At 45.5% G+C, this 26,849-nt stretch overlaps 1 protein-coding gene across 1 annotated transcript in view; it reads right to left on the minus strand.

Moving 5' to 3' along the window:
* Positions 1–6,031: 6,031 nt before the first annotated feature.
* The window catches only part of rapgef6 (Rap guanine nucleotide exchange factor (GEF) 6), a 288,321-nt gene continuing 267,503 nt past the window's right edge, over positions 6,032–26,849 (minus strand). Inside the window, exons 26-30 of the mRNA XM_084320510.1 lie at positions 25,772–25,891; positions 21,917–22,148; positions 15,169–15,752; positions 12,141–12,569; positions 6,032–10,114 (exon numbers count right to left, since the gene is read on the minus strand). Coding sequence (XP_084176636.1) covers positions 10,092–10,114; positions 12,141–12,569; positions 15,169–15,752; positions 21,917–22,148; positions 25,772–25,891 — 1,388 coding nt within the window. The 3' untranslated portion in view covers positions 6,032–10,091. The remainder of the gene's footprint in view (positions 10,115–12,140; positions 12,570–15,168; positions 15,753–21,916; positions 22,149–25,771; positions 25,892–26,849) is intronic.

Genomic DNA, 26,849 nt, shown 5'->3' on the forward strand with positions numbered 1-26,849 from the left:
CCCCTCCAGACCACCCCTAGTTTAGACTCAGCCCCCCTCCAGACCACCCCTAGTTGAGACTCAGCCCCCCTCAGGACCACCCCCTAGTTTAGACTCAGCCCCCCTCAGGACCACCCCCTAGTTGAGACTCAGCCCCCCTCCAGACCACCCCTAGTTGAGACTCAGCCCCCCTCAGGACCACCCCCTAGTTGAGACTCAGCCCCCCTCCAGACCACCCCTAGTTTAGACTCAGCCCCCCTCCAGACCACCCCTAGTTGAGACTCAGCCCCCCTCAGGACCACCCCCTAGTTGAGACTCAGCCCCCCTCAGGACCACCCCCTAGTTTAGACTCAGCCCCCCTCAGGACCACCCCCTAGTTGAGACTCAGCCCCCCTCCAGCCCACCCCCTAGTTGAGACTCAGCCCCCCTCCAGACCACCCCTAGTTTAGACTCAGCCCCCCTCAGGACCACCCCCTAGTTGAGACTCAGCCCCCCTCAGGACCACCCCCTAGTTGAGACTCAGCCCCCCTCAGGACCACCCCCTAGTTGAGACTCAGCCCCCCTCAGGACCACCCCCTAGTTTAGACTCAGCCCCCCTCAGGACCACCCCCTAGTTTAGACTCAGCCCCCCTCAGGACCACCCCCTAGTTGAGACTCAGCCCCCCTCAGGACCACCCCTAGTTGAGACTCAGCCCCCCTCAGGACCACCCCTAGTTGAGACTCAGCCCCCCTCAGGACCACCCCTAGTTGAGACTCAGCCCCCCTCCAGACCACCCCTAGTTGAGACTCAGCCCCCCTCAGGACCACCCCCTAGTTTAGACTCAGCCCCCCTCCAGACCACCCCCTAGTTTAGACTCAGCCCCCCTCCAGACCACCCCCTAGTTTAGACTCAGCCCCCCTCCAGACCACCCCCTAGTTTAGACTCAGCCCCCCTCAGGACCACCCCCTAGTTGAGACTCAGCCCCCCTCAGGACCACCCCCTAGTTGAGACTCAGCCCCCCTCCAGACCACCCCTAGTTGAGACTCAGCCCCCCTCCAGACCACCCCTAGTTGAGACTGAGCCCCCCTCAGGACCACCCCCTAGTTTAGACTCAGCCCCCCTCAGGACCACCCCCTAGTTGAGACTCAGCCCCCCTCAGGACCACCCCCTAGTTGAGACTCAGCCCCCCTCCAGACCACCCCTAGTTGAGACTCAGCCCCCCTCAGGACCACCCCCTAGTTGAGACTCAGCCCCCCTCAGGACCACCCCCTAGTTGAGACTCAGCCCCCCTCCAGACCACCCCTAGTTGAGACTCAGCCCCCCTCCAGACCACCCCTAGTTTAGACTCAGCCCCCCTCAGGACCACCCCCTAGTTGAGACTCAGCCCCCCTCAGGACCACCCCTAGTTTAGACTCAGCCCCCCTCAGGACCACCCCTAGTTTAGACTCAGCCCCCCTCCAGACCACCCCCTAGTTGAGACTCAGCCCCCCTCCAGACCACCCCCTAGTTGAGACTCAGCCCCCCTCAGGACCACCCCCTAGTTGAGACTCAGCCCCCCTCCAGACCACCCCCTAGTTGAGACTCAGCCCCCCTCCAGACCACCCCCTAGTTGAGACTCAGCCCCCCTCAGGACCACCCCCTAGTTGAGACTCAGCCCCCCTCCAGACTACCCCTAGTTTAGACTCAGCCCCCCTCCAGACCACCCCCTAGTTTAGACTCAGCCCCCCTCAGGACCACCCCCTAGTTTAGACTCAGCCCCCCTCAGGACCACCCCCTAAGGACCACCCCCTAGTTTAGACTCAGCCCCCCTCAGGACCACCCCCTAGTTGAGACTCAGCCCCCCTCCAGACCACCCCTAGTTTAGACTCAGCCCCCCCCCCCCCCCCTGACCACCCCTAGTTTAGACTCAGCCCCCCTCGAGACCACCCCTAGTTTAGACTCAGCCCCCCTCCTATTTGCTCCCCCACCACCCCACCCACACCCCTCCTCTCTGTCAGTCATTGTAATTGACTCGATTCCCATTAAACAGAGTCTATAATGGTGAGAACAAAAGAGAAACGTTTTGGCTGAAATGCTAATTGTTGGTTTTGCATGCTTATTCAAGTTCAGAAGGTTGTCAGTAGTCGGTAGTCTGAATGGAGTGATGATTAATGATGGATTAATGGATGCTATTTATAGTGTGGATGTGAATATATTATATAGATGTACATCTCTAATGTGTCTCTATAATACTCTGAAGTATTATACTTAGTTTAGCAATAGGTAAAAGTGTTTTTAGATAGATTTAACTTTTAGATTTGATTCTGCATTGGAATTTTGGAAAACAACACTTCCTGGAAGATTTTATAGGGGTTCAAGGTTCAGAGTTCTGTATGAATATTTTCAATAACTGTTATTATTCGGTCATTGTGTATGGGGGAGTCAGCTGAAGTCAGCTGATCTGGAGCCACGTGCGTAGTTGGCATCGAAGTCTAATAGAAAGAGAAGGGACACGCATCATTAAATAGTTTCAATGGTGCCACCCTGATCAAATAAAAAAGCAACTGTACATTACAGTAGATTTCATTATCTGTTCTCATGCACGCCTGGTGATACTAAATCCAAATTGAACTCAGGCATTTCAAAGAGAATATGTATGTGCGAATGAATTGGCTTTAATAAATGGTTAAAGCAATAAATTGTCTGTTTCTTTGTTCATAGAGCATGTCATAAAGCAGCTGTTCTCAACCTTGGTTTCTTGAAAAAAAAAATGGAAATAGCCGATCTACAAGCTTGCAACATATTTTCGAATATTCACCTAGAATGGCATAATTATAATCAAGTTTGGAGTCCCCAAATATTTTTCCTGTGAGGTCTTTGTATAAAAAGGTTGAGAACCACTGCAGTAAAGCATATGGACCATTTCAGCATGTTTCAACCTTCCTCTGTATGTTTTTAATATGTCTCATTTAAGCCAAAAATAATCACTTTACTCTATTTGGTGTTTTAAAGTTCTGCAGGGGTTACTCCAAGCCTGTCTATCAGTGACATCACTGCCATTCAGGCATATGGCAGTAATGTCACTAGTAGACACCTTTTAGCATGCTCCCGGTGGAACTACAACTAATAATATAATTTAGATGTAAAGTGATTATTTTTCTTTATTAATGAGGCATATTAAAAGCATACAGAGGAAGGTTGAAAAAGTGCTGAAATGGTCATTCAATAATATCATTATTTCAATGTATAATGCAATATATATATAGTTGAATCAATGTTGATGCAATGCTACATTATTTCAATGTTGATCATATCATAGTTGAATCAACGTTGATTCATTGTCGGCTTTAAAATAGACATTTCTAAAATTTGGTTGAAAATCCAATGTTCTTTCCATGTTGATCATGGCGAGCACTTTCAATGCCATTTTCTATGTCTGATATCAATGTTGATTCCAATCTTCAGCCTGACAAAAACACAATGTTGATTCAACGATTTTTTGCTATCTGGGGGGGGACCATAGAGAAGATGGCCAAAGACAGATGCAAGTGGAGAAACGTTGTTGCTGCCCTGTGCGCCAGCCGGCGTAATGGGGATAAGTCTGAAGTAGCAAGGCTTCAATTTAATTAGTTTTCCAGTAGGAGATATTTAATCTACTGCAGAGGTGGAGACAGAAGTGGGGGAGTGACTAAATATCTGCCTCATTTACTACTCACTTTCAGAGCTGCTGAATTACAGACGGGTGGGCGGAAGTATATGGAAATTGCAGGAGCCAACGTGTCCTGAGACAACACCCGACTGTCCAGGGTAGGGGATCTCTCTTTGAATGGTCCTCAAACGCAGCCAAACTGTGTCCGAGGGAAGCGGCAGTTGTGTTAGGAGGATCAAGAAGAGAGGGCAGGGTTTGAGATAGATCCTCCTGAGGTTTCTTCCATTTACTTTTCCTGTTAAGGAGTTTTTACCTCATCTTCAATGGGGGTCAAGGACAGGGGGTGTTGATCCATTGTAAATGTAGGCCTTTGCCCTTTGAGAAACGAGACTGTGATTAAGGGCTAAGTTACACAAAAACACATGGCGTCTCTAAAGGATGTGAATTTAACATTTGCCTGAAAATAATTAAAAAAATTATATAACCTAAAAATCATTAGCATGTGTACAAACGTCTGGTACACATGGATGATTTGAGCAGGACTGAGAACCAAACCAAATAAAGACACAAAAGCATCTACGTTTAACAGTTTATTCAATGTCCAAATTCATATCAGTAGACTTGGAGAAATAAAATGTATTCATCTTTTTAAACATTCTCTTAAACAAAAATATAACAACTATGTACAATCACTGGTAGAAATACATAAAAAGCATACAAGCAAAATCATGTTTGTCTTTCTAAAAGACATAAGTTACAACAGCTATGAGAAGTGTAAAACAAAAAGCAACAATAAAGGGCAATTCTGTGGTTTTTACGCGACATAATCACATGGTTCAGCAGTTTAAATACCAGGTCAAACTTGAATGCATAGTATGGTCTGGTTGACTACAAAAACATCAGCTAAATGTAGCCACTGATGATAAATGATATACATATATACTGTATATGAATGGTGACAACATAACCAGCTAAATGAATCTGTTCTATGCTAAATGAGAATAATGTTTAGCCCAAAATGTAAAGACCATGATCAGTAATGACTACATTTGGTTGACATTTGTAAGGTGATTACCAGAGGAGCCAAACCATACGTTCCCGGAATCATCGGAATAGCCTATGTCATGGAAAGAAAAAAATAATAATTAAGAGGAATTACCCTTTAAAGCCACTGACCAAATAATACCTTTTTGTAAGAGACAGAAGAGGTGCTTCGTACAATCACTACAGTCAAGCTTAACCTGTTGAGTATTTCTGCCATAATGCCTACGATGAACACATTCACTCCTTTCATTTCCTGGTCACGTGACGGAGAATAGAAAACAGTGATTAGCAGTTTGAGAGTGATTGATTAGCAGGGGTCGAGAGTGATTAGCGGGAGTCGAGAGTGATTGATCGCAACTGCAGAGGAGGCCACAGTGTTGGCAAACAGAGTGCCTAGCGCGGTGGTGGAAGTCGAGGGAATGCGCTGGCATACAGAACATACATACAGTACAGGTACTTGTGGGGTAAACATACAGTACAGGTACTTGTGGGGTAAACATACAGTACAGGTACTTGTGGGGTAAACATACAGTACAGGTACTTGCGGTGTAAAGCCAACTGACCAGCATTGGTACCGTTCTTCCTTTTTATCGCGTTGGCAATTTGTCACCATTTTGTCATCTGTTGGGAGACAGCCGAATGTGTTTAGAATTGACAGATGCATGTGATTAACATAACAGGCCCGCAAAAGAAAATGTTTCGTTTTTTAAATGAATAAATGTACCCTTTTCAGAGGTATGGTCACGTACATCTCACTGCATCCCACTCTGTTTCTATATGGAAGTCGGTTTTTTACCCAAGAAATACCATTTGCTTCCTGAAGATATTTTTCACTTTCTTTACGTCAATGGTAGCAAAAAGGGATAAAATATCAATGTATTACAAGTAGAGACCCCATGCAACACCGTAATGCAAACACCATGCATTTTAATAGTCGAGCCTTCGGTACAGAAGTAGGTCTTGTACCGACAGCTCAACTATTGAATTCATGGTGTTTGCGTTACCGTGTTGTTGCATGTAGTCTCTACTTTTAATGCATGTACATATGTCAACGGTAGGATTTGGCAACAGCATACAAATGATGTTTTCTTGATCCATGCAGTGGCAGAAAAGTAATACTGCTTTCGTGGTTTAGATTCTGAGGAATATTGTGCAAAAAGAACAGGAGAATTCACCTCCTTTTCACAAGGACTAGGTTACTTGATCTCTCAGCCATTCTGATCAGAATGTGAATTCCCTTATTTCCAAGATCATTCAGCACATAGGTGTGAGGATTCACTACACTCCATGCTCACAGAGAACCAATGCTTTTTACGTCTGGTATAGGGAATTACACTTTGGAGAGCGCTTGAGAGCTAGGATGCTGGAAGTAGTTTTTTTTTTTTCAGTGCTGAGAGAGAGAGAGAGAGAGAGAGAGAGAGAGAGAGAGAGAGAGAGAGAGAGAGAGCAAACAAGTCACAGAGGGGAGGAGAGATAGAGGGTGAGAGAGAAAGCAAGAGACATTGTAATGGATGTTACATGGCGTGTTCTGTTTTACTCAAACAGACAAGGATCTAATAGGATCTAAAAGCCCCTTTTATATATTCCAGTCTGAGTTTGATTACTCTTGCCTTGCGCTATGAAATTAATGGTACGGAACCAAAGAGGCAAACTGCATCCATCTCCAGGCAGCAATAATCAAAGTTGATAATAAAGAAAATTAATTGACAAGGGCTGTTGAGCTTTCTTTGTGCGCTGTACACTCAGACGGTATTCCAGAGGGCTTTTTAAATGCAGTTTGATCTCGCCGTAAAAACATCTACACAACACACAGCGGTCAAAACACAGCAGCAATCATACGTACAAAAAGCCGAAATGGTGACAAAACAAAGTGACGGGAAAAACGAGCAATCAAACGACAGGACCAAAAGAAACAAAACAAAAAAACCTAAACCCTCCTGCCCAAAGACGGACATGGATCACAACCTTGGATTTTTATTATAACAAAATATTAGAAAATAGTCTTTATAGAGGACTCTCTTTTTTCTCAATCTATACATGATCAGTTAACATTAATTTAAGGCAAAAAACAAAACAAAATATATGTATAAACCCATATATATGAACTGTATGTATATATATATATACACACATATATATAATATGTATATATATAAAATGTATGAGTATATATACATATATATATAAATATATATATATATACTACCTTTAATATTTTCAAGTCTTAGTATGGCAAAACAATACAAAAAGAACCATCACAGAAAGAGAGACAGCTGAAGAAGATAGAAACGAGATATTCCAGTTACACCCCTATTGTACTGTAGCTAAATACAATAACATTGTTCATGTCGTCGAACCCCTCTAGGGTTTCTACTGTACACCACTCAGAATGTAGAGAAATGTACAAATTCATCTTTGCTTTCAATTAGAATAAACTAATTAAAGCAAATACTTTAAAATATTATACAAAATGTTCTTTTTTTTCTTTTTTTTAAGGATTACAGAATATGAATGAATTAAGAATGGAGATGCAAGCCAGGCATTAAAATATACATTTTCCCTTGACTAGCCAAAGTCTCTGTCTTTTTTTCTTTCTTAAATAAGTAAGGGACTGAGCTTACACTTTACCATTGAGAAAGGTGGAGGTACATAACAACAAACACACAGTAAAAATGTGTTGTTTATTTACGCTGCAGCTGCATATTCCTCCTACTGCATAAAAAGAAGAAGAAAGAAACAACTTTACAATATCAAATTAAACCAGGAGCTTTGTTCTTTTATATTTCGGCTCGTAAATTCAATAACACAACCGCTAGACTAATAAACACTGTAAACAAAATGTGTAAGCATCCGTGTAAACACTGTTCGCTGTCGAAGGAGGCATTCCTTTTGTCTTAAAGCACACACCAACTAGGATCTCAGTGTGTGTGTGCATGCGAGTGTGTGTGTACAGTGCTAATTTATAGTTTTATTACAGCAACTGCAATAAAATAACAGGTGTGCTCGACTACGGTTACTAAGCAGCGAGGCATTTGTTCTTCAGCTCATTAAAAACGGGTTATAATACAGTTTTAATAGAACGTAGAGGAGGCAGCATGCTGCTAAATGATCTTAAGTCAGAATGAGTGAGGCCACTGGATGGAGGAGAGCGCAACACACACACAGACACAAAGGCCTGAGAGATGCTCTGTTTAAAGCTCAATAAGGTTACAATAAGTGCTTGACACACACACACACACGCACACACACACACACACACACACACACACTCTCTCTCTCTCTCCCTCTATTCTTACAAAGTGTGTGTGTGTGTGTGTGTAGGGCCCCTCTTCCCCACTTCCGAGGACATTTCTGACCTCTACCTCTAAAGAATTGCCTGGATCCAGACCCCGCCTTGCTGGTCCCACCTACTTTAGAATGTAAAGTAAAACTACGATTTTAGTTAAAATGGAATTGCAATTTGGTCCGAGTATCAGGCAATCAAACAAGAGGATAATAACAGTCAAAAGATAAGAGCGGGTATCGGGACAGTGAGCTAAACGTTGTCTCTCTCGCCATTGTTTCGGGCGCGCCGTTGAGCGTGGGAGGCCAGTGAAGCCGCGGTGAAAGTCTGTCTGTCGACGTAGAATCCGGAGGTGTCCATCGGGCACCTCTTAGGTCAGCTGGCAGCGCTAAACAGATGTTTGAGGAAAGCATTGTTTGTGGCCGCCATTGTTGCTAAGTGACCATTAGAAACCCCTTAACATATTGACTGCCAGCAGCAGGGGGCGCTGATACCCCATTCATCGCCAGGTCTTTATTCAATGGATATAGTTTTAGACTGTGACATTTGCGAGTGCTTAAAATATATCTTATATTATATCTATGGGTCTAATAACGCCGTCGAGTCTCAGTGAGTTGCTTCTAGTCAACATGCCCGAGACAGATTGTTTTTTCATCTGTACATTTCCGTTTTATACCGTTTTGAATAGAGTATGGTTTGGGTGTTTTTCAGTAATTCCCCCCCTCCTCCTACCCAACGGTAAACAGCCATACACGGTCCACACAGATAGCTGTGATCGGGGTAGAAATAAATGTCAGATCAACGATCAAATTTATATATAATGTTCTTACCTTGTATCTGATGTAATGCAAAAGAGATAATCCAAATATCTGATTGCAATTCCAAATAATGCTTGTGGAGGTCTGTACCACACTACCGACCGTTTCACAATGACGGGCGGGCGGAGTTACTGTTCAATGCCATCGTTGTATAGAACTGGCTCGCCTGAGTATTTAAACCCCGCCCGCCCGGCTCAGATCGGCTCCTAAAACACAACAGCCCATTTTCAATGAGATGCAATAGCTCCGCCTGGCAGTAGAGGGCGGTGTTTGACCGTCTGCCAGCTCAGACAGGTGCTGAAGGGGATACCAGAGGCTGCAGCTATGAATTATGAATAGATATAGCGAATAAACGAAAAAACGATCCCAAAAACGAGTTAACTCGTTTCTGGCGCTCAACGCATGGTGGCCAATAACGAGTTAACTAGTTTTTGGCGCAGAATGGGTTAAAAAGCGGCAGCGCCTTTTAGCTAGAAGTCGACATGTTTTTTGGCTTCCAGCTCTCACGGCGCTCCGAGCGCTAACAACACACTCGGCTCTCAAACGGTTGTGATTTGAGGATCAAGAAAAGAGGGCGTGGTTCGAGAGAGGTCGACAGCGTCGTTTCCATGGACACAAATGAGAAAGAAGCCTGCGCTCAAAGGAGAGGCCCCCCCGATAGACATGCGGCCTAGCTTTAGCTAACTGTCCCAGGACTGGACACCCGTCCCTTTGTCCCTGCAGGCCGCTCATCAAGCAACACTCTGTGCATACCGCTTAAAGCTGAGAGTTGCAATTGCAAAAAAAGCAACAAATGAGAACCTAAATAAACACTTTACAAAAAGGTATCACTGTACAACACACTGAGACTCTAAAAACCATGTAAAAAGCCTTTCGACAAGAGAGCTTGGAGCGCAAAAATGGAGGTACGTGGTGGTCTGTTTTTCAGAGGGTGACTTCTTCTCACTAGACACCGCTGTCATCGTTATCATCATCACCATCTTCTCGTTCCTGTTTTGTCTTTTTCTTTTTGCCCTGCGTCCCATTGGACATTCAACCTCTGACCGACGAGATGCGCTGACATCATCACACCGGAGCGGTTTGTTTTTGTTCCGTTCTAAAACCTTTTTTTGTTATTTTTTAATTTTTTTAAATGGGTTCAAACATTTTTTTTGTTTCAGTTTTTTTTACAAGTTGTGTGAGGTTGAAAGAAGTCGCATGACTGTTCGGTCTGGCGTGTGATATTGTCTGTGGTGATGTCACTCGGTGGGGGGAGGGGGGTGTGCTCTAAGGGTTGATGACAGCAGGCTACTAGCTTAGTCCATAGCCCTGACTAACACCGTCTTGTCCATGTCTTGTCTGTGGTTGACATCACCATCTTTACACTGCCGAGACCTGCTCATCTGGAAGACAGGAGACAAGAGGGGAGAGAGTGGTTAATAACTTTGAACATCAAACCTAAACAATCAACAACCTAAATCACAAAAAAGGTACTTTTAACACCTGATATAAATATCAAGGTAACTTTGATTTTTAAATAATAACAACAATAATAATAATAATAATAATAATAATAATAATAATAATAATAATAATAATAATAATAATAATAATAATAATAATGATAATGATAATGATAATGATGATAATAATAATAATAATAATAATAATAATAATAATAATAATAATAATTAATAATAATAATAATAATAATAATAATAATAAGTATAGCACCTTTCATACAAGAATTGCAGCCCAAAGTGCTTCACAGCAGTGATGTAAACACAAAATAGACATAGGCATAACATGAGCATACAATTGGCAAAATCATAGACAGGCATAACATGAGCAGATAATTTATATTAAAACCTCCCAGAAAATGTGTAATAGATGTATGTCATTCAAATCTATGAAAAATCTAAAAGAAAATTATTAAGAAAAGATTGCAATAGATTTCTGTCATTAAAATCTATAAAAATTACTGTGTTAAAATGTCCAACCCCAAGATATTTTGTTTAGGTACAGTAGGCTAATCCTATTTGCATTCACGTGCAATATGAACGTGTCCACCAGGCACCGCTTTCTTTTAGTCGTCGGAAACGGAAGCTTGAGGGAAGTGCTGGTCATGGCCACCATTAGAAGCACCGTTGCGCTCTCTTGCTAAAAGTTGAAATTAGTTGAACTTATAGCAACATGTCCAACTCTCTTGTTGCTTGCTTGTAATGTTGCTTTTGGGGAAATCAGCAACATTTCGATTGAAACGAAGGAGAAAAAGAAGCCTGCGCTGAAAAGACAGGGCCCCGGTAGACGTACAGTACCATCCTGCACACCTGTCTGAACTAGGGTGGCACGATACACCCATACTAGAAAAGTATTGCGATACCCAGGCGCTAACGGTCCAATACTCCATTTTATTCTTCATTGGATGCGTGACCGGAGCAGTGTGTGTGTGTGTGTGTGTGTGTGTGTGTGTGTGTGTGTGTGTGTGTGTGTGTGTGTGTGTGTGTATGTGTGTGTGTGTGTGTGTGCACGCTTTGTGTAGTGGGTGCGTCAACGGTGTCGGCTGAACACACACACCAAGGCATTTTCCCACATTGTCCGTTTGCCATTCTGCCTAAAGCCAGGACTCGACAGTGCGACCGTTTCACTCCGTAGATGCGAGTAAAGATTATATCCCTACAAGCTGAGAGTCCGATGACCTAAACTAATGTTAGCCGCTAATGTTTTTACCGTGGTATCGTTTTAGAACCAGCGTCGTGATATCGGTATCCAAGTCAAAACGTTGGTATCGTGACGACACTAGTCTCTCTCTGAGGTTCCCTCCCACCTAGGGCTGGGCGATATGGCCTAAAAATAAAATCCCAGATATATTTTTTTTAAATCCGATTTACGATTTTAATCGATTTTTTCTCTCTTGAAAACTAGAAACGCCAAGGAAATCATTCAAATAACATTTGTTTTTATTTGACACAAAAAGATTATCAAACCAAGATGAATGTCCCTATTGGGATTGAAGTGCAAACCTAACTTTCACCAATCTTCACTTGAAAAATATATATATAATAATATATATAATATAAAAGGTTACTCTTGACCAAACAAAGATGAATGTCTCTATTGGGATTAATAGTGCAATAACTTGCTTTTTCACCAAATTTCACTTAAAACAAATAAAAAGGTGCCTATTGATAATCAAACAAGAATGAATTTCCCTATTGGGATTAATAAAGTGCAAATCTAACTTTCACCAAACATCACTTTTTGTAAAATAAAAGGTGACTCTTAAAAAAAATATATATATATATATATATTTTGAAAATCGATTTAGTTTTTTTCAAAATCGTCCTAAATCATTAATTCGAAGTAATCGATAATATCGATTAATCGCCCAGCCCTACTCTCACCCCCACCAGCAGCAGCATCACGTACCATCCTCACTATCCAACCCCGGCGGCGCCACACACATGCTCTGGGGCCTGGAGGGGCCTCTGGAAGGGCCTCTGGAGGGGCCTCGGGCGGGGCCTGCTAGCAGGGTTTCCTCCTGGGGGTGGAGCAGGAGGTGGTGGTGGTGGTAGTGGTGGCCGGCCAGCCTCCGGGCCTCCGCCAGTCCCACGGCCGCTCCGGGGCTGTGTAGCAGCTTGCTCCGCTGCAGCGCCACGTTGTAGTCCGGGGGGCGGAGGTGGGGAGGCCTGGGGAGGCACCCCAATGCTGCCGCTCCTCCTCCTCCTCCTCCTACTACTCCTCCTGCTCCTGCGTCCGTGTAGCCCAGGTCGCCCAGAGCCAGCCCCTGGTACCCTGGAGGAGTGGGAGGGGGAGCCCTGTAACGCTCATCCTTGGTGGGGGAGGTGACACAGTACACTGGATGGATGGGTGGACGGATGGACGGATGGAAGGAAGGAGCAAGGGAGGGAGGGAGGTGAGGAGTGGTGGGGGAGGTAAAAAGAAAAAAGAAGAACGGAATGAGGGGTTGGTTGAAACATAAGGAAGAAAATAAATCAAAGATGTTTCACACACAACACACTACGTAGGCACTGAGAGGGCAAATCAAAAGGTGGTGCAGGCGGGTGGCATGGATGGCAGCAGCGTCTAAAGACGACAGATGAAGCTATGGCAGGGAGGGGTTCTTGAACTGTACTGATCCACTAGAGAGGTGTTACTGTCCAAAACTACAAAACTAACTTGTATTGATTGACCATGTTTTAACAATAAGTGCTGAGGTGTGGCACACGTTCTCTATTCACTGGAACCTTAGGGAAAACAAACATAAAAGGTGCACCTCTGAGCGCCTTGAGGATAACCTTGCGTGGCAGCCGGCTTCACGTCAGGCTTCAAGTTATACACTTGTGCCCCACGGCGGTTCAGACCAATCAGTGGTTCAGACCAATCAGTGGTTCAGACCAATCAGTGGTTCAGACCAATCAGTGGTTCAGACCAATCAGTGTGCTTTGAGGAGCTACTGGCGCCTCCGGGCAAAGATACTCTATCTTTATTATTGTTTATTTATTATTATCTTTTTTTCCCTTCAAGTGCAGGTCCTACTTCAAAGGACTACTTCCCAGATGGTCCTGTGTGACAGACCGCCAGGCGGGTCAGGTTAATGGCGTCATTTTAATGGCCATTCAACTGCTTCCCCCGTCAAAGTGGGGACTTTTAACAGTGCCCAAAGTGGTATTTTCGTTGTTAAAACAAGTGGTCTATACAGTATGTTGAAATAATAGCTCTACATTCCGACGGCCATCACTGATACAGAACAGAGTGTTTGGTCAGTGACTTGGCTCTCCCAGTCCCTCCGCTCTGCAGTAAACACAAAATACATTTCCTGGTATAATAAGAATAAAAAACGAATGTATGCTTGGAACAAGTAAAATGATCTGCCAGTGAAATTTGGCTTGGCAAGACTTCTTGAAATAAGTCAAATTTAAATACCTAGGGTTCTCTCTCCTGATTGGATAAAGTGGGAAGGGATACCAGACAATGTATTTTCCGTTTACTGCAGAGCAGGAGGGACTGGGAGACCCATGTTACTGACCAGACACTCTATATCAGTGATGGCTGTTGGAATGTAGAGCTATTTAACACTTAAACCTTTAATTAGATGCTTAAACATAATTGTCAAAAGAAAGGTTATTGTCCGTGGATGAGTCTATGTGGTCCTCATTCCAAACAATTACAAATATTACTACAGTATGTGCACCTTTAACACTTTGAATGCCCATCACGAGATATCTCGGGTTATCAGCCCGCCCCCTGAATGCCCATCACGAGAATTCTCATTTTATTTTTTTTATTAGCGATCTGAATTCATATTTCATCAACAGAGTCTACCGTTGGTAAACCAACCCCACCAGGCGCTCAGATGTGAAAAAAGCGCCCCCTATCGTCTCCCAGATGGTAATGCACCCTTTTGGATTGGACTCAATGAAAATGGATGAGAAAAGAAAACTCCGGAATCCACATTTTACTTCTCACGCATGTAACCGGAGCCGATCAGATTCATTGTGGACCCTCAGCACAGCGTGTAATATGTGATTTACAGTATACGTGTTGGATCAATAAAAGGATTGATTTTTGGAATGGCGATCAGGAATTGGAATAATCAATTTGGATAGCATCTGATCTCAGGTAAGGAATCTATTTTACCAGTCTTAGGATAATCAGACCTGTTTTCACGGAGATATAAGCTTTTCCCCTATATGTGATATGGCTGTTTGACTGTGCGAGCGATCAGGAACTAAGAGAATCGATTTTCAGCTCGCGGCACCAGTGTGCATACGTACACATATACTATCGATAATCTAACGTTTATTTGAAAACTATTCATAAATAGGCCGAAAAATGACAACGTTCTAGAATATTACAGTACAGGGCGTTTATCACGGATTCTTTTTTTCCCCCCTTGAAAACGAGGGCTTTTCAAAATGCTATAAAACGGAAATGAACCGATAAAAAAACAATCTGCTTCGACAATGTTGACTGGAAAATGAGTCATTGATAAGCGACGGGCAGATTAGACAGATAGCCATAATTTAAAACATAGATTAGGCGATATTAATGCTAACATTGAAGTGGATGGTGGGCATTCAAGCACTAAATGTGCGCCCCCTGCTGGGCACTGAAAGTGTTAAAGAGGACAGCGATGAACTCAGTAACTCACCAAAAAGAGTGCAGACTTATCGTAACTACTCTACAACCATAGCCGTCTTGCTGGTCAACATCATGATAAGATGAGCGCAAGCCTATCTGTCGAGCTGTGTATGTTAAAGCACCAGCAGGTGAATTAAAAGCCACACACAGCATTAGATGAGAAACCACTATCTGCTGCTGCTGCAGCGCTGCAACCATAACACACACACACCAGTCACAGTGGGAGGGGGCAACACTTAATGACACACAGGGTTCAAACACGTCAAAGACAGGGTTCACAAAGGGAATCAAACTTGCAACCCGGGCCCCTCACCTATCAGGCCCTTCTCCGTGCTCGACGTCACGGTTTTGTAGGCGGGGTCTGTGCTTTGTGCCGCGTCCTCGCTCGTCGGCGACGACGAGGGGTTGTCCGCCTGGTTGCGGCGCTTTATTGTCCCGTAATTCCCCTCGTAGGTGTCCGACAGCGAGCTGGACGACGCCCAGCTCTGCCGCGACTGGTTCGACAGCTCCGAGCCGCTGTCCCTCGAGTGTCGCTTGGCGACGTCCTCGCCGGCCCCGCCGCCGCCCGTCGCACACGACGGCGGCCCGGCCTCCACCTCGGTGATGGTCCCGGCGAGCTGCGTGTGCCTGAAGCCGCCCAGGTGCGTGTGGGGGAGGGGGAGGGGCAGGGGGAGGGGGTGCGGGTGCGCGTGCACGCCGTGGTCCCAGGGCCGGCAGGAGGAGACCGGGAGGCTCTGGAAGGACTCGTGGGAGTTGGAGGAGCAGGAGGTCCAGCTGCCGCGGCCGCTGTCCGCCACCGAGTCCAGGGAGGTGTGGTCGGGGGTCAGCTCCTCCGTGGAGGTGGAGGAGGTGAAGGTGGAGGCGCGCGTCACGAAGCCACGAGCCAACGACGAAGAACTAGGAGAGAGAGACAGAGAGAGAGAGACAGAGAGAGAGAGAGAGAGACAGGGAGGAACAGAGAAACAGAAAGAGAGAGACAGAGAGAGACAGGGAGAGAGAGAGGAACAGAGAGAAACAGAAAGAGAGAGACAGAGAGAGACAGGGAGAGAGAGAGGAACAGAGAGAAACAGAAAGAGAGACAGAAAGAGAGAGACACAGAGAAAGAGAGAGAGAGAGAGAGAGAGAGAGAGAGAGAGAGAGAGAGAGAGAGAGAGAGAGAGAGATAGAGAGAGAGAGAGAGAGAGAGAGAGAGAGAGAGAGAGAGAGAGAAAGGAACAGAGAAACAGATAGAGAGAGACAGAAAGAGAGAGAGAGACAGAGAGAGAAATGGAGAGACAGAGAGAGACACAGGGGGAGAGAGAGAGAGAGAGAGAGAGAGAGAGAGAGAGAGAGAGAGAGAGAGAGAGAGAGAGAGAGACTAGATTAAAATCCTTGAATAATATAATAATAATAATAATAATATGATGATGAAAACCTAGGGAGGTAGGGGTGCATGACACACCACCAGGCACCAATAACGAGGAGCAATGAGAGACACAGAGAGAGAGAGAGACAGAGAGACAGAGACAGAGAGACAGAGAGAGAGAGAGAGAGAGAGAGCGAGAGCGAGAGCGAGAGCGAGACAGAGAGAGAGAGAGAGAGAGAGAGAGAGAGAGAGAGAGAGAGAGAGAGAGAGAGAGTGTGTGAAGAGATGGAGGATGGGGTGAGGTGAAGGGGGTGAGGGCGAGGGACACATCATTCAGCAGAGACACCATAACAGAGGACAGGAACTGAAGGAGAGACAGGAGACAGATGGAGAGACCGGGTAAAGTTCAACGCGACAAAGAAAGAAAGTGTCCTTCGCCTCGTTTGTGTTCTCAAGGTTTAGTCGCCACAATTTAGGTTGAAAAATAAAAGTTTCTCACTTCCACATATAAAATAAATAAATTTAAAAAACTCAATCAGAATTTGTTGGACGGGTGCTTCGTGTGTGATATATCTCCACGTCGGACCATAACTCTTCATAAAAGCTTCCTTGTGTTGCATTTCACAAGCCAGCTGGTTTGATTCACTGCCGCAGGTTTACTGGGCAAACCAGCCAGTCAATGACAGCAAACCATATTTCATAAAGCGGGCTGATGTTATATAGCAAGGCTGCCAAGGCAATATAGTATCATAGAGAGGAAAAGAAGAAAAAGAAAAGACAGATTATTGTGTCCGGCGATATTTTATGTATCTCCTTTATGGGACAGACAGACCAGATCATTGAAGAACAATAAACAAACACCGAACAATAAAACTTTGTTGTTTACTCGGCCAGATTAAAAAGCCAGCTGCATTAAAAACGAGGCTATGTTATTAACAGAGAGAGAGAAAGAGGACGTGTGATGCTCATAAAAAGACCTGGTGTGTTTTACAGTTTCCTGTTCTTAGGGAGTTTTAATGAGGAAAGGACATAATTGGAATCCAGCAGAGAGAGAGAGAGAGAGAGGAAGTGAGAGGGGGTTATTGTGAGTGAGAGCAGAGGTGAAGAAAAGTAAGGTGTTGGAATGTGGAGAACCTTGCTGCTCTGCTCGAGTGGCATTGAGGAATGAATGTGGGTGGGTGTGTGTGTGTGTGTGTGTGTGTGTGTGTGTGTGCGTGCAATCCGTGCATGTGTGTGTGCATGCATGCGTGTCTTTTGTCCCAGCTAAAGACTAATGCGTGGCGAACTTTGAGAAGTTGAGGATGGATCGTCAAGGAGATCTGGGACAGTCGACACATGCTCTGCGTAGTTTGCACCTATTTGTACATTTGTTTCATACAGTCATGTGTAAAATGTACTGTATGTGATCAATATGATAAGATAAGATATTCCTTTATTGATCCCCTTGGGGAAGTTCAGGGATCATGTATGTGATCAATGTATGTGATCTATTCTACATACAATGACATGTCAGTGTTGGGGAGCAGTTAACTACATGTAGTTCAAGTACTAGTTGAACTACATTTTGCAGTAGCTTCTGGGTGGTACAGTTGAACTGCATTCAAATCATGTAGCGATTTGCTACATGAGTAGAGCTCCGGACTCATGATCAGCAGATCACTGGTTCGAGCCCCGGTCAAGGCCATTGTCGGAAAGTGGTGTCGTTTTCCAGCAGGGGGCACTCTGTCCTCTGGACTAGTCAGTAACAATGCCCCTGTTACGGTGATAGGGACACCGTATATCTGCGAGTGCCGTCCTTCGGATGAGACGCTAAACCAAGGTCTTGACTGAATCTCGGTTGTTAAAGAAACCAGGACGCCTATCGCAAAGAGTAGGGGGTTCCTGGCCAAATTCACAATCAGGTCTCTGACATAAAGGCCACCTAATCATCCCTTCCCCTTAATTGGCTGATATCAATCTCTCTCTCCTGAGCCATTCAGACATTGTGTAGTTTGATGTGTGCCTGGTGCCAGTGTATGGCAGCCATTGAGCCTGCGTAGCCCAAGGTTGGGTGCTACACAGTGGTGGTGAAGGAGGCAATTTCCGCCCTACATTGTGGGGAGCACTGAGTGTCTAGAAAAGCGCTATATAAATGTAATGAATTATTATTATTATTATTATTATTATTATTATTATTATTATTATTATTATTATTATTATTATTATTATTAAATCACTCTAGCTTTTTCAGTAGTTATTCATGTTGGGTCATGTGGTTTAGGTAGTTGATTACAAACTACATATTTTCCTAGAAATGTAGCATTTTCCTGATTTCACCTCGACATTGATTGATTGAAAACTTTAATTAACACATTGGGTGCCGTTCACGTAGATCTACGTTTCTGTGGCGCGCCGCTCTAAACCACATTGCATGGGTGCATGAGGAAGGATAATAACGATAATCTAGCGTTGATTTCAGGAAGATTCGATAATCAGGCGAAAGATTACAACGTGATAAGTGGATTCCACTAAAACGCTATTTTCGCGTCTTTTTCCTGGGATTACTCATAAGCACCCAAACTATATTCATATTCAAAACGGTATCAAACGGAAATGTACGGATGAAAAAATTATCCGTTTCATAGCTATAATATAAAATATAGGTTTAGCTCTACAAACAAGGTGAGCGTTTACATAGGGTTAATGGGCGGCAAGGCCAGATGCACTTCCCGGAAGGGGCGTGGCACCCAATGTGTTAACAGATTGCAGAATGGGTACAGTACAGTACAGCTCAATACACACAATTGTTAAGGGGATGCAGACCAGAGAAAGACTTTCGTCTTGTTTACATCAAGGTCCTCCATTTACTATTCATAATGACAACTGCTCCCTGTCCTCAATACACACCCTAGTGCCTAAATCAAACACACCCACATGGGTAAGTGAGGTTCTACCGGCCCTAGTCCCTAATTCAAACACACCCACATGGGTAAGTGTGGTTCTGCTGCCCTAGTCCCTAAATCAAACACACCCACATGGGTAAGTGGGGTTCTGCTGCCCTAGTCCCTAAATCAAACACACCCACATGGGTAAGTGAGGTTCTACCTGCCCTAGTCCCTAAATCAAACGCACCCACATGGGTAAGTGGGGTGCTGCTGCCCTAGTCCCTAAATCAAACACACCCACATGGGTAAGTGGGGTTCTGCTGCCCTAGTCCCTAAATCAAACACACCCACATGGGTAAGTGAGGTTCTACCTGCCCTAGTCCCTAAATCAAACACACCCACATGGGTAAGTGAGGTTCTACCTGCCCTAGTCCCTAAATCAAACGCACCCACATGGGTAAGTGAGGTTCTACCTGCCCTAGTCCCTAAATCAAACACACCCACATGGGTAAGTGGGGTTCTACCGGCCCTAGTCCCTAAATCAAACACACCCACATGGGTAAGTGGGGTTCTGCTGCCCTAGTCCCTAAATCAAACACACCCACATGGGTAAGTGGGGTTCTGCTGCCCTAGTCCCTAAATCAAACACACCCACATGGGTAAGTGGGGTTCTGCTGCCCTAGTCCCTAAATCAAACACACCCACATGGGTAAGTGGGGTTCTGCTGCCCTAGTCCCTAAATCAAACACACCCACATGGGTAAGTGGGGTTCTGCTGCCCTAGTCCCTAAATCAAACACACCCACATGGGTAAGTGGGGTTCTGCTGCCCTAGTCCCTAAATCAAACACACCCACATGGGTAAGTGGGGTTCTGCTGCCCTAGTCACTAAATCAAACACACCCACATGGGTAAGTGGGGTTCTGCTGCCCTAGTCCCTAAATCAAACACACCCACATGGGTAAGTGAGGTTCTACCTGCCCTAGTCCCTAAATCAAACGCACCCACATGGGTAAGTGGGGTTCTGCTGCCCTAGTCCCTAAATCAAACACACCCACATGGGTAAGTGGGGTTCTGCTGCCCTAGTCCCTAAATCAAACGCACCCACATTGGTAAGTGGGGTTCTGCTGCCCTAGTCCCTAAATCAAACACACCCACATGGGTAAGTGTGGTTCTGCTGCCCTAGTCCCTAAATCAAACACACCCACATGGGTAAGTGGGGTTCTGCTGCCCTAGTCCCTAAATCAAACACACCCACATGGGTAAGTGGGGTTCTGCTGCCCTAGTCACTAAATCAAACACACCCACATGGGTAAGTGGGGTTCTGCTGCCCTAGTCCCTAAATCAAACACACCCACATGGGTAAGTGAGGTTCTACCTGCCCTAGTCCCTAAATCAAACGCACCCACATGGGTAAGTGGGGTTCTGCTGCCCTAGTCCCTAAATCAAACACACCCACATGGGTAAGTGGGGTTCTGCTGCCCTAGTCCCTAAATCAAACGCACCCACATTGGTAAGTGGGGTTCTGCTGCCCTAGTCCCTAAATCAAACACACCCACATGGGTAAGTGGGGTTCTGCTGCCCTAGTCCCTAAATCAAACACACCCACATGGGTAAGTGGGGTTCTGCTGCCCTAGTCCCTAAATCAAACACACCCACATGGGTAAGTGGGGTTCTGCTGCCCTAGTCCCTAAATCAAACACACCCACATGGGTAAGTGGGGTTCTGCTGCCCTAGTCCCTAAATCAAACACACCCACATGGGTAAGTGGGGTTCTGCTGCCCTAGTCCCTAAATCAAACACACCCACATGGGTAAGTGGGGTTCTGCTGCCCTAGTCCCTAAATCAAACACACCCACATGGGTAAGTGGGGTTCTGCTGCCCTAGTCACTAAATCAAACACACCCACATGGGTAAGTGGGGTTCTGCTGCCCTAGTCCCTAAATCAAACACACCCACATGGGTAAGTGGGGTTCTGCTGCCCTAGTCCCTAAATCAAACACACCCACATGGGTAAGTGGGGTTCTGCTGCCCTAGTCCCTAAATCAAACACACCCACATGGGTAAGTGGGGTTCTGCTGCCCTAGTCCCTAAATCAAACACACCCACATGGGTAAGTGAGGTTCTACCGGCCCTAGTCCCTAAATCAAACACACCCACATGGGTAAGTGAGGTTCTGCTGCCCTAGTCCCTAAATCAAACACACCCACATGGGTAAGTGAGGTTCTGCTGCCCTAGTCCCTAAATCAAACACACCCACATGGGTAAGTGGGGTTCTTCTGCCCTAGTCCATAAATCAAACACACCCACATGGGTAAGTGGGGTTCTTCTGCCCTAGTCCATAAATCAAACACACCCACATGGCTAAATCAGGGCTTGACATTAACTTTTTGAGATATTTTACTTGTCCGAAATGTACTTGTGAAAATAAAGGCCTATTAAAAATTTTATAAAACCGACAAGAGATTTGGACAATTATTATGATTTAATAACTTAAACACAGTGTGTGTGCATTTGTTGTGTGTGGGTATATACTTTATGATCAGTCCTCCAGCTCATCTTCACTCCCCATCAGCACCAGCTCATCTTTCTCATCTCAGTAACAAAAAAATATAAGATGTTTTACAGTCGTTTCCACAACACTGCATAATGGACTACCATGTGAATGCATATGGTAGCCTCAGCCTGTGCATGCTAAGCTGATCCGTGTCACATTTGGTGGGTGTTATGAGTCTGTTTGTCTGTGTGTCTGTGTCTGTGTCTGTGTCTGTGTGTGTGTGTGTGTGTGTGTGTGTGTGTGTGTGTGTGTGTGTGTGTGTGTGTGTGTGTCTGTGTGTGTGTGTGTGTGTATTACCTTGTGCTAGGATGGCTGCAGTCATAACTGGAGTGCGTGTTGTCAGCAGCAGTGGTAGCTGCAGCAGTACTGGTGGTAGTAGCATTAGTACAGGCCTTGTGGCCGTGGAAGCGCTCCTCCAGGCCCGGCGCCGGTACCGAGTCCACAGAACAGATACTGGAGCGAGAGGAGATCTCACTGTGGCTGGAGTCCGACAGGTTGTCTGTCTTACCAGCCGGGAGGAGGGTGTAGCCTGTGAGGGAGGGAGAGAGAGAGAGGGAGGGAGAGAGAGAGAGAGGGGGAGAGAGAGAGAGAGGGGGGGAGAGAGAGAGAGAGAGAGAGAGAGAGAGAAAGAGAGAGAGAGAGAGAGAGAGAGAGAGAGAGAGAGGGAGAGGGAGAGGGAGAGAGAGAGGGAGAGAGAGAGAGAGAGAGAGGAGAGAGAGAGAGAGAGAGAGAGAGAGAGAGAGAGAGAGAGAGAGAGAGAGAGAGGGAGAGAGAGAGAGAGATAAGACGGGGGGGAGAATGGGAATGGGTAGAGAGGGATGGAGGGGGAGGGAGAGGAGGAACAGAATGGGGAGGGAGCAATGAAGAGAGTAGGAAGAGAATGGGGAGAGGAAGAGAAGAGGGAGGGAGAGAAAGCGAGAAGGGAAAGAGTCAGCCATGTTTAGAAACAGACCTTAACAACGTACCAAGTATTCAAACCAAATTATACTCGGGAGTCAACTTGAATCAGCTGCTTCAAACCTGCGTAGAAGTATGCCAGCATGCAGGCTCAGTTAGCACACTGCAACAGCCTCCATCCAAAACCATCAAAACAATCGTTGTTTTAAAAAGAAAATGCTAATTCCTCTCCTACATGTTATTTTGCTGTAAGCATTATTATTGTATAACTGTATAACTGTCTTAACACTTTGTGCGCCAACAACGAGTATACTCATTATTGCCCGCCAATCGTTGTGCGCCAACAACGAGGGAACTCGTTTTTGGGATCAATATAAAAAAGATTCGCCATGGCATTCATAATTCATCCAGCCTCCCTCCGGGACGCAGCTGGACCCTGTTCTGATATTGCAACGCCTCAATACCGCCCCCCCCTGGTGGTATTTCGGGCGAGTTACACTCCATGCAAACCGGAAGTGGAGCTCGGTGCATCGGGGAAATTCCTCCGCCAGAGATATATTGTAACGTGGGTCTAGATACACACTCGAGTGCATTGGGATCGTTTTCAAAACGCAATAATCAATATGATTTCGGCGTTTATTGCGTCATACAAACGGGAAATGGATCTAGCAGATCGACGTCAAATAATTGGAATATTTTTCCTCCAGTCTCGATCAGCGAACGGTAAGAGGAATCTAACGTTATTTTCAGCCCGATTGTCCATTTATTTGTTTGCAATCAGTCTGATCAACGCATCAACCCATACTAAATAAAGCCGTTACTGACGATCAAGGAATTATAAACGACGACCCCCCCCCCCCCCCCTTTCCTTCACGCATGATGAAGCATAATGTATACCGATCATATACATTTGAATTTTTTTATATAGCGTGCATAGGAGGAAAGAAACACCAATCGATAATCTATCATATGCGTCGGGGCCTATAACTCACGTTTAGGAATTACTGCAGAAAACTCTAAAAACATACTTATATTCACGAGGGTATTACACGACAATGTATGAATGAAAAAATATAACGTTCCCACATCCGGAACGATAGATACCCCATGTTGAATGGGCCATAGTAATGTGACTGTCGATATAGCTATAATATTTAAAAAGTTATAGCCCTGCAAAGAAGGTAAACATCTCCATAGGCTTACAGCGCTGGCAGACTGGGCCCAAAGATGGGTACAATGCATGGCGCCCAATATGTTAATGAAACATTAGAACCCATTTCTAACAAGAATAATGCAGACAGTAGAGTGCAGACCTCTGCCAAAGGACCAACAATCTCCCCACTTTGGGTGCATCACTTTACTGGGTAGATGGCAGAAACGTGGCCTGATGGTGGCACTAGAGAAAGGTCATGGGGCCACCAACACCAATAGCTTTCTTCCTCCAGGGGTCATGGATTTGCACAGCAAATTGTTTAGTAATTATGCCATGACTCTTCCAAATTTTGACAAACGGGTCGGGAGATACGCTCATTTGAATAATATAGAATTCAAAATGATTGGTGCTATTGGAGGAAGGACCGTGGGGTCACCAATGGCGCTCTTCCTCTTGGGGTCATGACATGGTCATGACATGTGCACAGCAAACATCATTGCAATCCGGCATAACTTTTTAAGATATGGTGAGAACAGAGCCTCTCACACACGGAAGCAAAAACAGAACCTCTCGCCTTGGTGGAGGAAATGAAAAGCTGATGGGAAAACTACAGCATCTGGGAACAGGGCAAGCATTTCGCTGCCAATGTACAGACATATATAATGTGTGTGTGACAAATACGGTTGACTTGACTTTGGCTTGACTTGGGCCTTACAACGTAACCTTAAATCCATATAGAACATGGAGACGCAGTATGGAATTCCTGAACTCGTAAGTAGCCTGTAGCCGTTGAGTAGTTGTTTATTTCAAAAACCTCAACTACATCACAAATGTGGGTGACATTCTTAACATCCCCTACTTGTTATAGGACTTATATTAGCCTCAGCTACAAAACACTTAACAGCAGAACTGGTTGGATGAACCATACCTTACAGAAATACATTATAAAACAGTAGAAACAATCATTATATTCAGTCAACAACAGCTGTGGGTGAAAAGCAAAATGAACAGCAGAATCTTGTTTATCCAAACCCGAGGGCTTCTGAACTGACCATAAACTGAATAAAGGTATTTCGGAAGGTGTGTCAGCTTGACTGTTTCAAAAGTCACTTATTATCAGAAATGGGACAAACAAGATTCTGCAGTAGATGTTTTCGCTTTCACAGTGCATACTGTATTACACTACATTCGCCTGTCAAACGAGATTTCAACATTTGTAATGAGAAACATTCTCACAAAACCGCAAAGCATTGAAAGTAGGAAACTAGGTGAAATAGAACGCCGGCAGTCTCTCACGGTCTCACCGAAATCAACTTCGGACAAAATACATGTTTTCTTATCTGCAGAACATTGTCTGATAGCTTGTAGCTTAACTTGGGAAATCTCCACTGGGAATTCTCTCTCAGTCTGTCTTTCATATACCTATTATTATTAGCTATCTAGGATTCATCTATAGCTCCCTCTCTGTCTGTCTGTCTGTCAGACAGTCTTGCTCCTCTTGTGTCGGGCCCTGCAGAACCAAAGAAAGGGGTTGGGACTGAGCCCCCTCCTGGCTCTCTTCTCTTCCTGCCCCTGCCTCTCGTGCTCCTGGTGTGGGGAGGTCACCAGCCTCTCTCCCTGCCCCTGCCGGACACCATTCGCCACCAGCCTCTCCTTGGACAGACTCCTTCCCCTCAGCATCCTGAACGGGGACGCGAGCCTCTCCCGGAAGCGTATGCGCTCTGGGGGATTGGGGGGCGCTCTGGGGTCGTTCGGCTCTGTCCCTCGACTTTGGGCGAATTGTAATCGAGGGAGTTGCGGGGGTGGGATCATGGGACCCCTCCTCGGCCCAGGGTAGGCCGTGAGATCTAACCCAGGCCTCTCTCTCCGCCTCTGGGCAGGGCCCCCTGGTCTGGCCTCTATCAGGTAGCTCTGCTTGGTCTTCAATCTCCCTCTCCTTGTCCCTGCGTCTCTCCACTGCCCTGAGGAGACAAAGCCTTCCAGAATAGGCTCCATCTCTTCCCCTCTCTCCTCCTCATCATCATCATCTCTGTTCTCCTCTCTCTCCTCCTGGCTGTGCTGCGTGGTCATCAGTAGGATCTTCTTACGGAGGAGCACCCCACCTATGCCGTAGCTGCGCAGGCTGACTGTGCCGGCCTTGGTGCTGGCGTCGCTGGTGAGCGAGGAGGAGGAGCCCGACAGGTTCATCTGGCTGGAGTTCTGGCACTTGGGCATGCCACCCACTGGTGAGAGAGAGAGGAGAGAGGGAGGAGGAGGAGGAGGAGGAGAGAGGGGTTGAGAGAGGGAGGAGGAGGAGGAGGAGGAGGAGAGAGAGGAGAGAGAGAGGTGAGAGAGAGGGAGGAGAGAGAGAGGGGAGAGAGAAAGGAGAGAGGGAGGAGGAGAGAGGGAGGAGAGAGGAGAGGGAGGAGAGAGGGAGGAGGAGAGAGAGAGGAGAGAGGGAGGAGGAGGAGAGGAGGAGGAGAGAGGGAGGAGAGAGGGAGGAGGAGAGAGAGAGGAGAGAGGGAGGAGGAGAGAGAGGTGAGAGAGAGGGAGGAGGAGAGAGAGGAGAGAGGGAGGAGGAGGAGAGGGGAGAGGGAGGAGGAGAGAGGGAGGAGAGAGAGAGGGAGGAGGAGAGAGAGAGGAGAGAGGGAGGAGGAGAGCGAGGGAGGAGGAGGAGAAGAGAGAGAAGACAGAAGACAGGCCACCAAATTAGCTTGAAAACGAGGCAATAATAACCACAGATATTAAGCTTGTCTGAAACAAATAACCACAAATATTAAGCTTGTCTGAACTGACATCTATGAGCCACACAATGATAATAGTTATGGGAATAGTAAACAGACACATTTTTCTGTGGGAGGAAACCATTCATTTTATGACCATGTGCATCGCTGTTTCCATCGACAGACAAACATGGAAATATTTTAGCTTTCCAAAAAAAATTCGGTTCATGTTTCTCAAATAGACTACAACAAGTATAAGTAGCAGGGGTTAGTTAACAGAGATGTTTGACAGTGAAACATCCAATCTGCTGCGGATAATTGTGGGATTTTTACAAAACAATTCTTGCGATACCAGTATTGAATATTGGGCCAAGATTTTATCAATACTAAAATCTCTCGAGCCAAGATGGTTTGACACGTGAGGCCCAGCGGCAATATACCTACTTGTTTTATTCCTATTGCACTTTACTGCTACATC

This window comes from Notolepis coatsorum (assembly GCF_963971535.1).
Source record: "Notolepis coatsorum genome assembly, chromosome: 8".
Lineage (NCBI taxonomy): Eukaryota > Metazoa > Chordata > Actinopteri > Aulopiformes > Paralepididae > Notolepis > Notolepis coatsorum.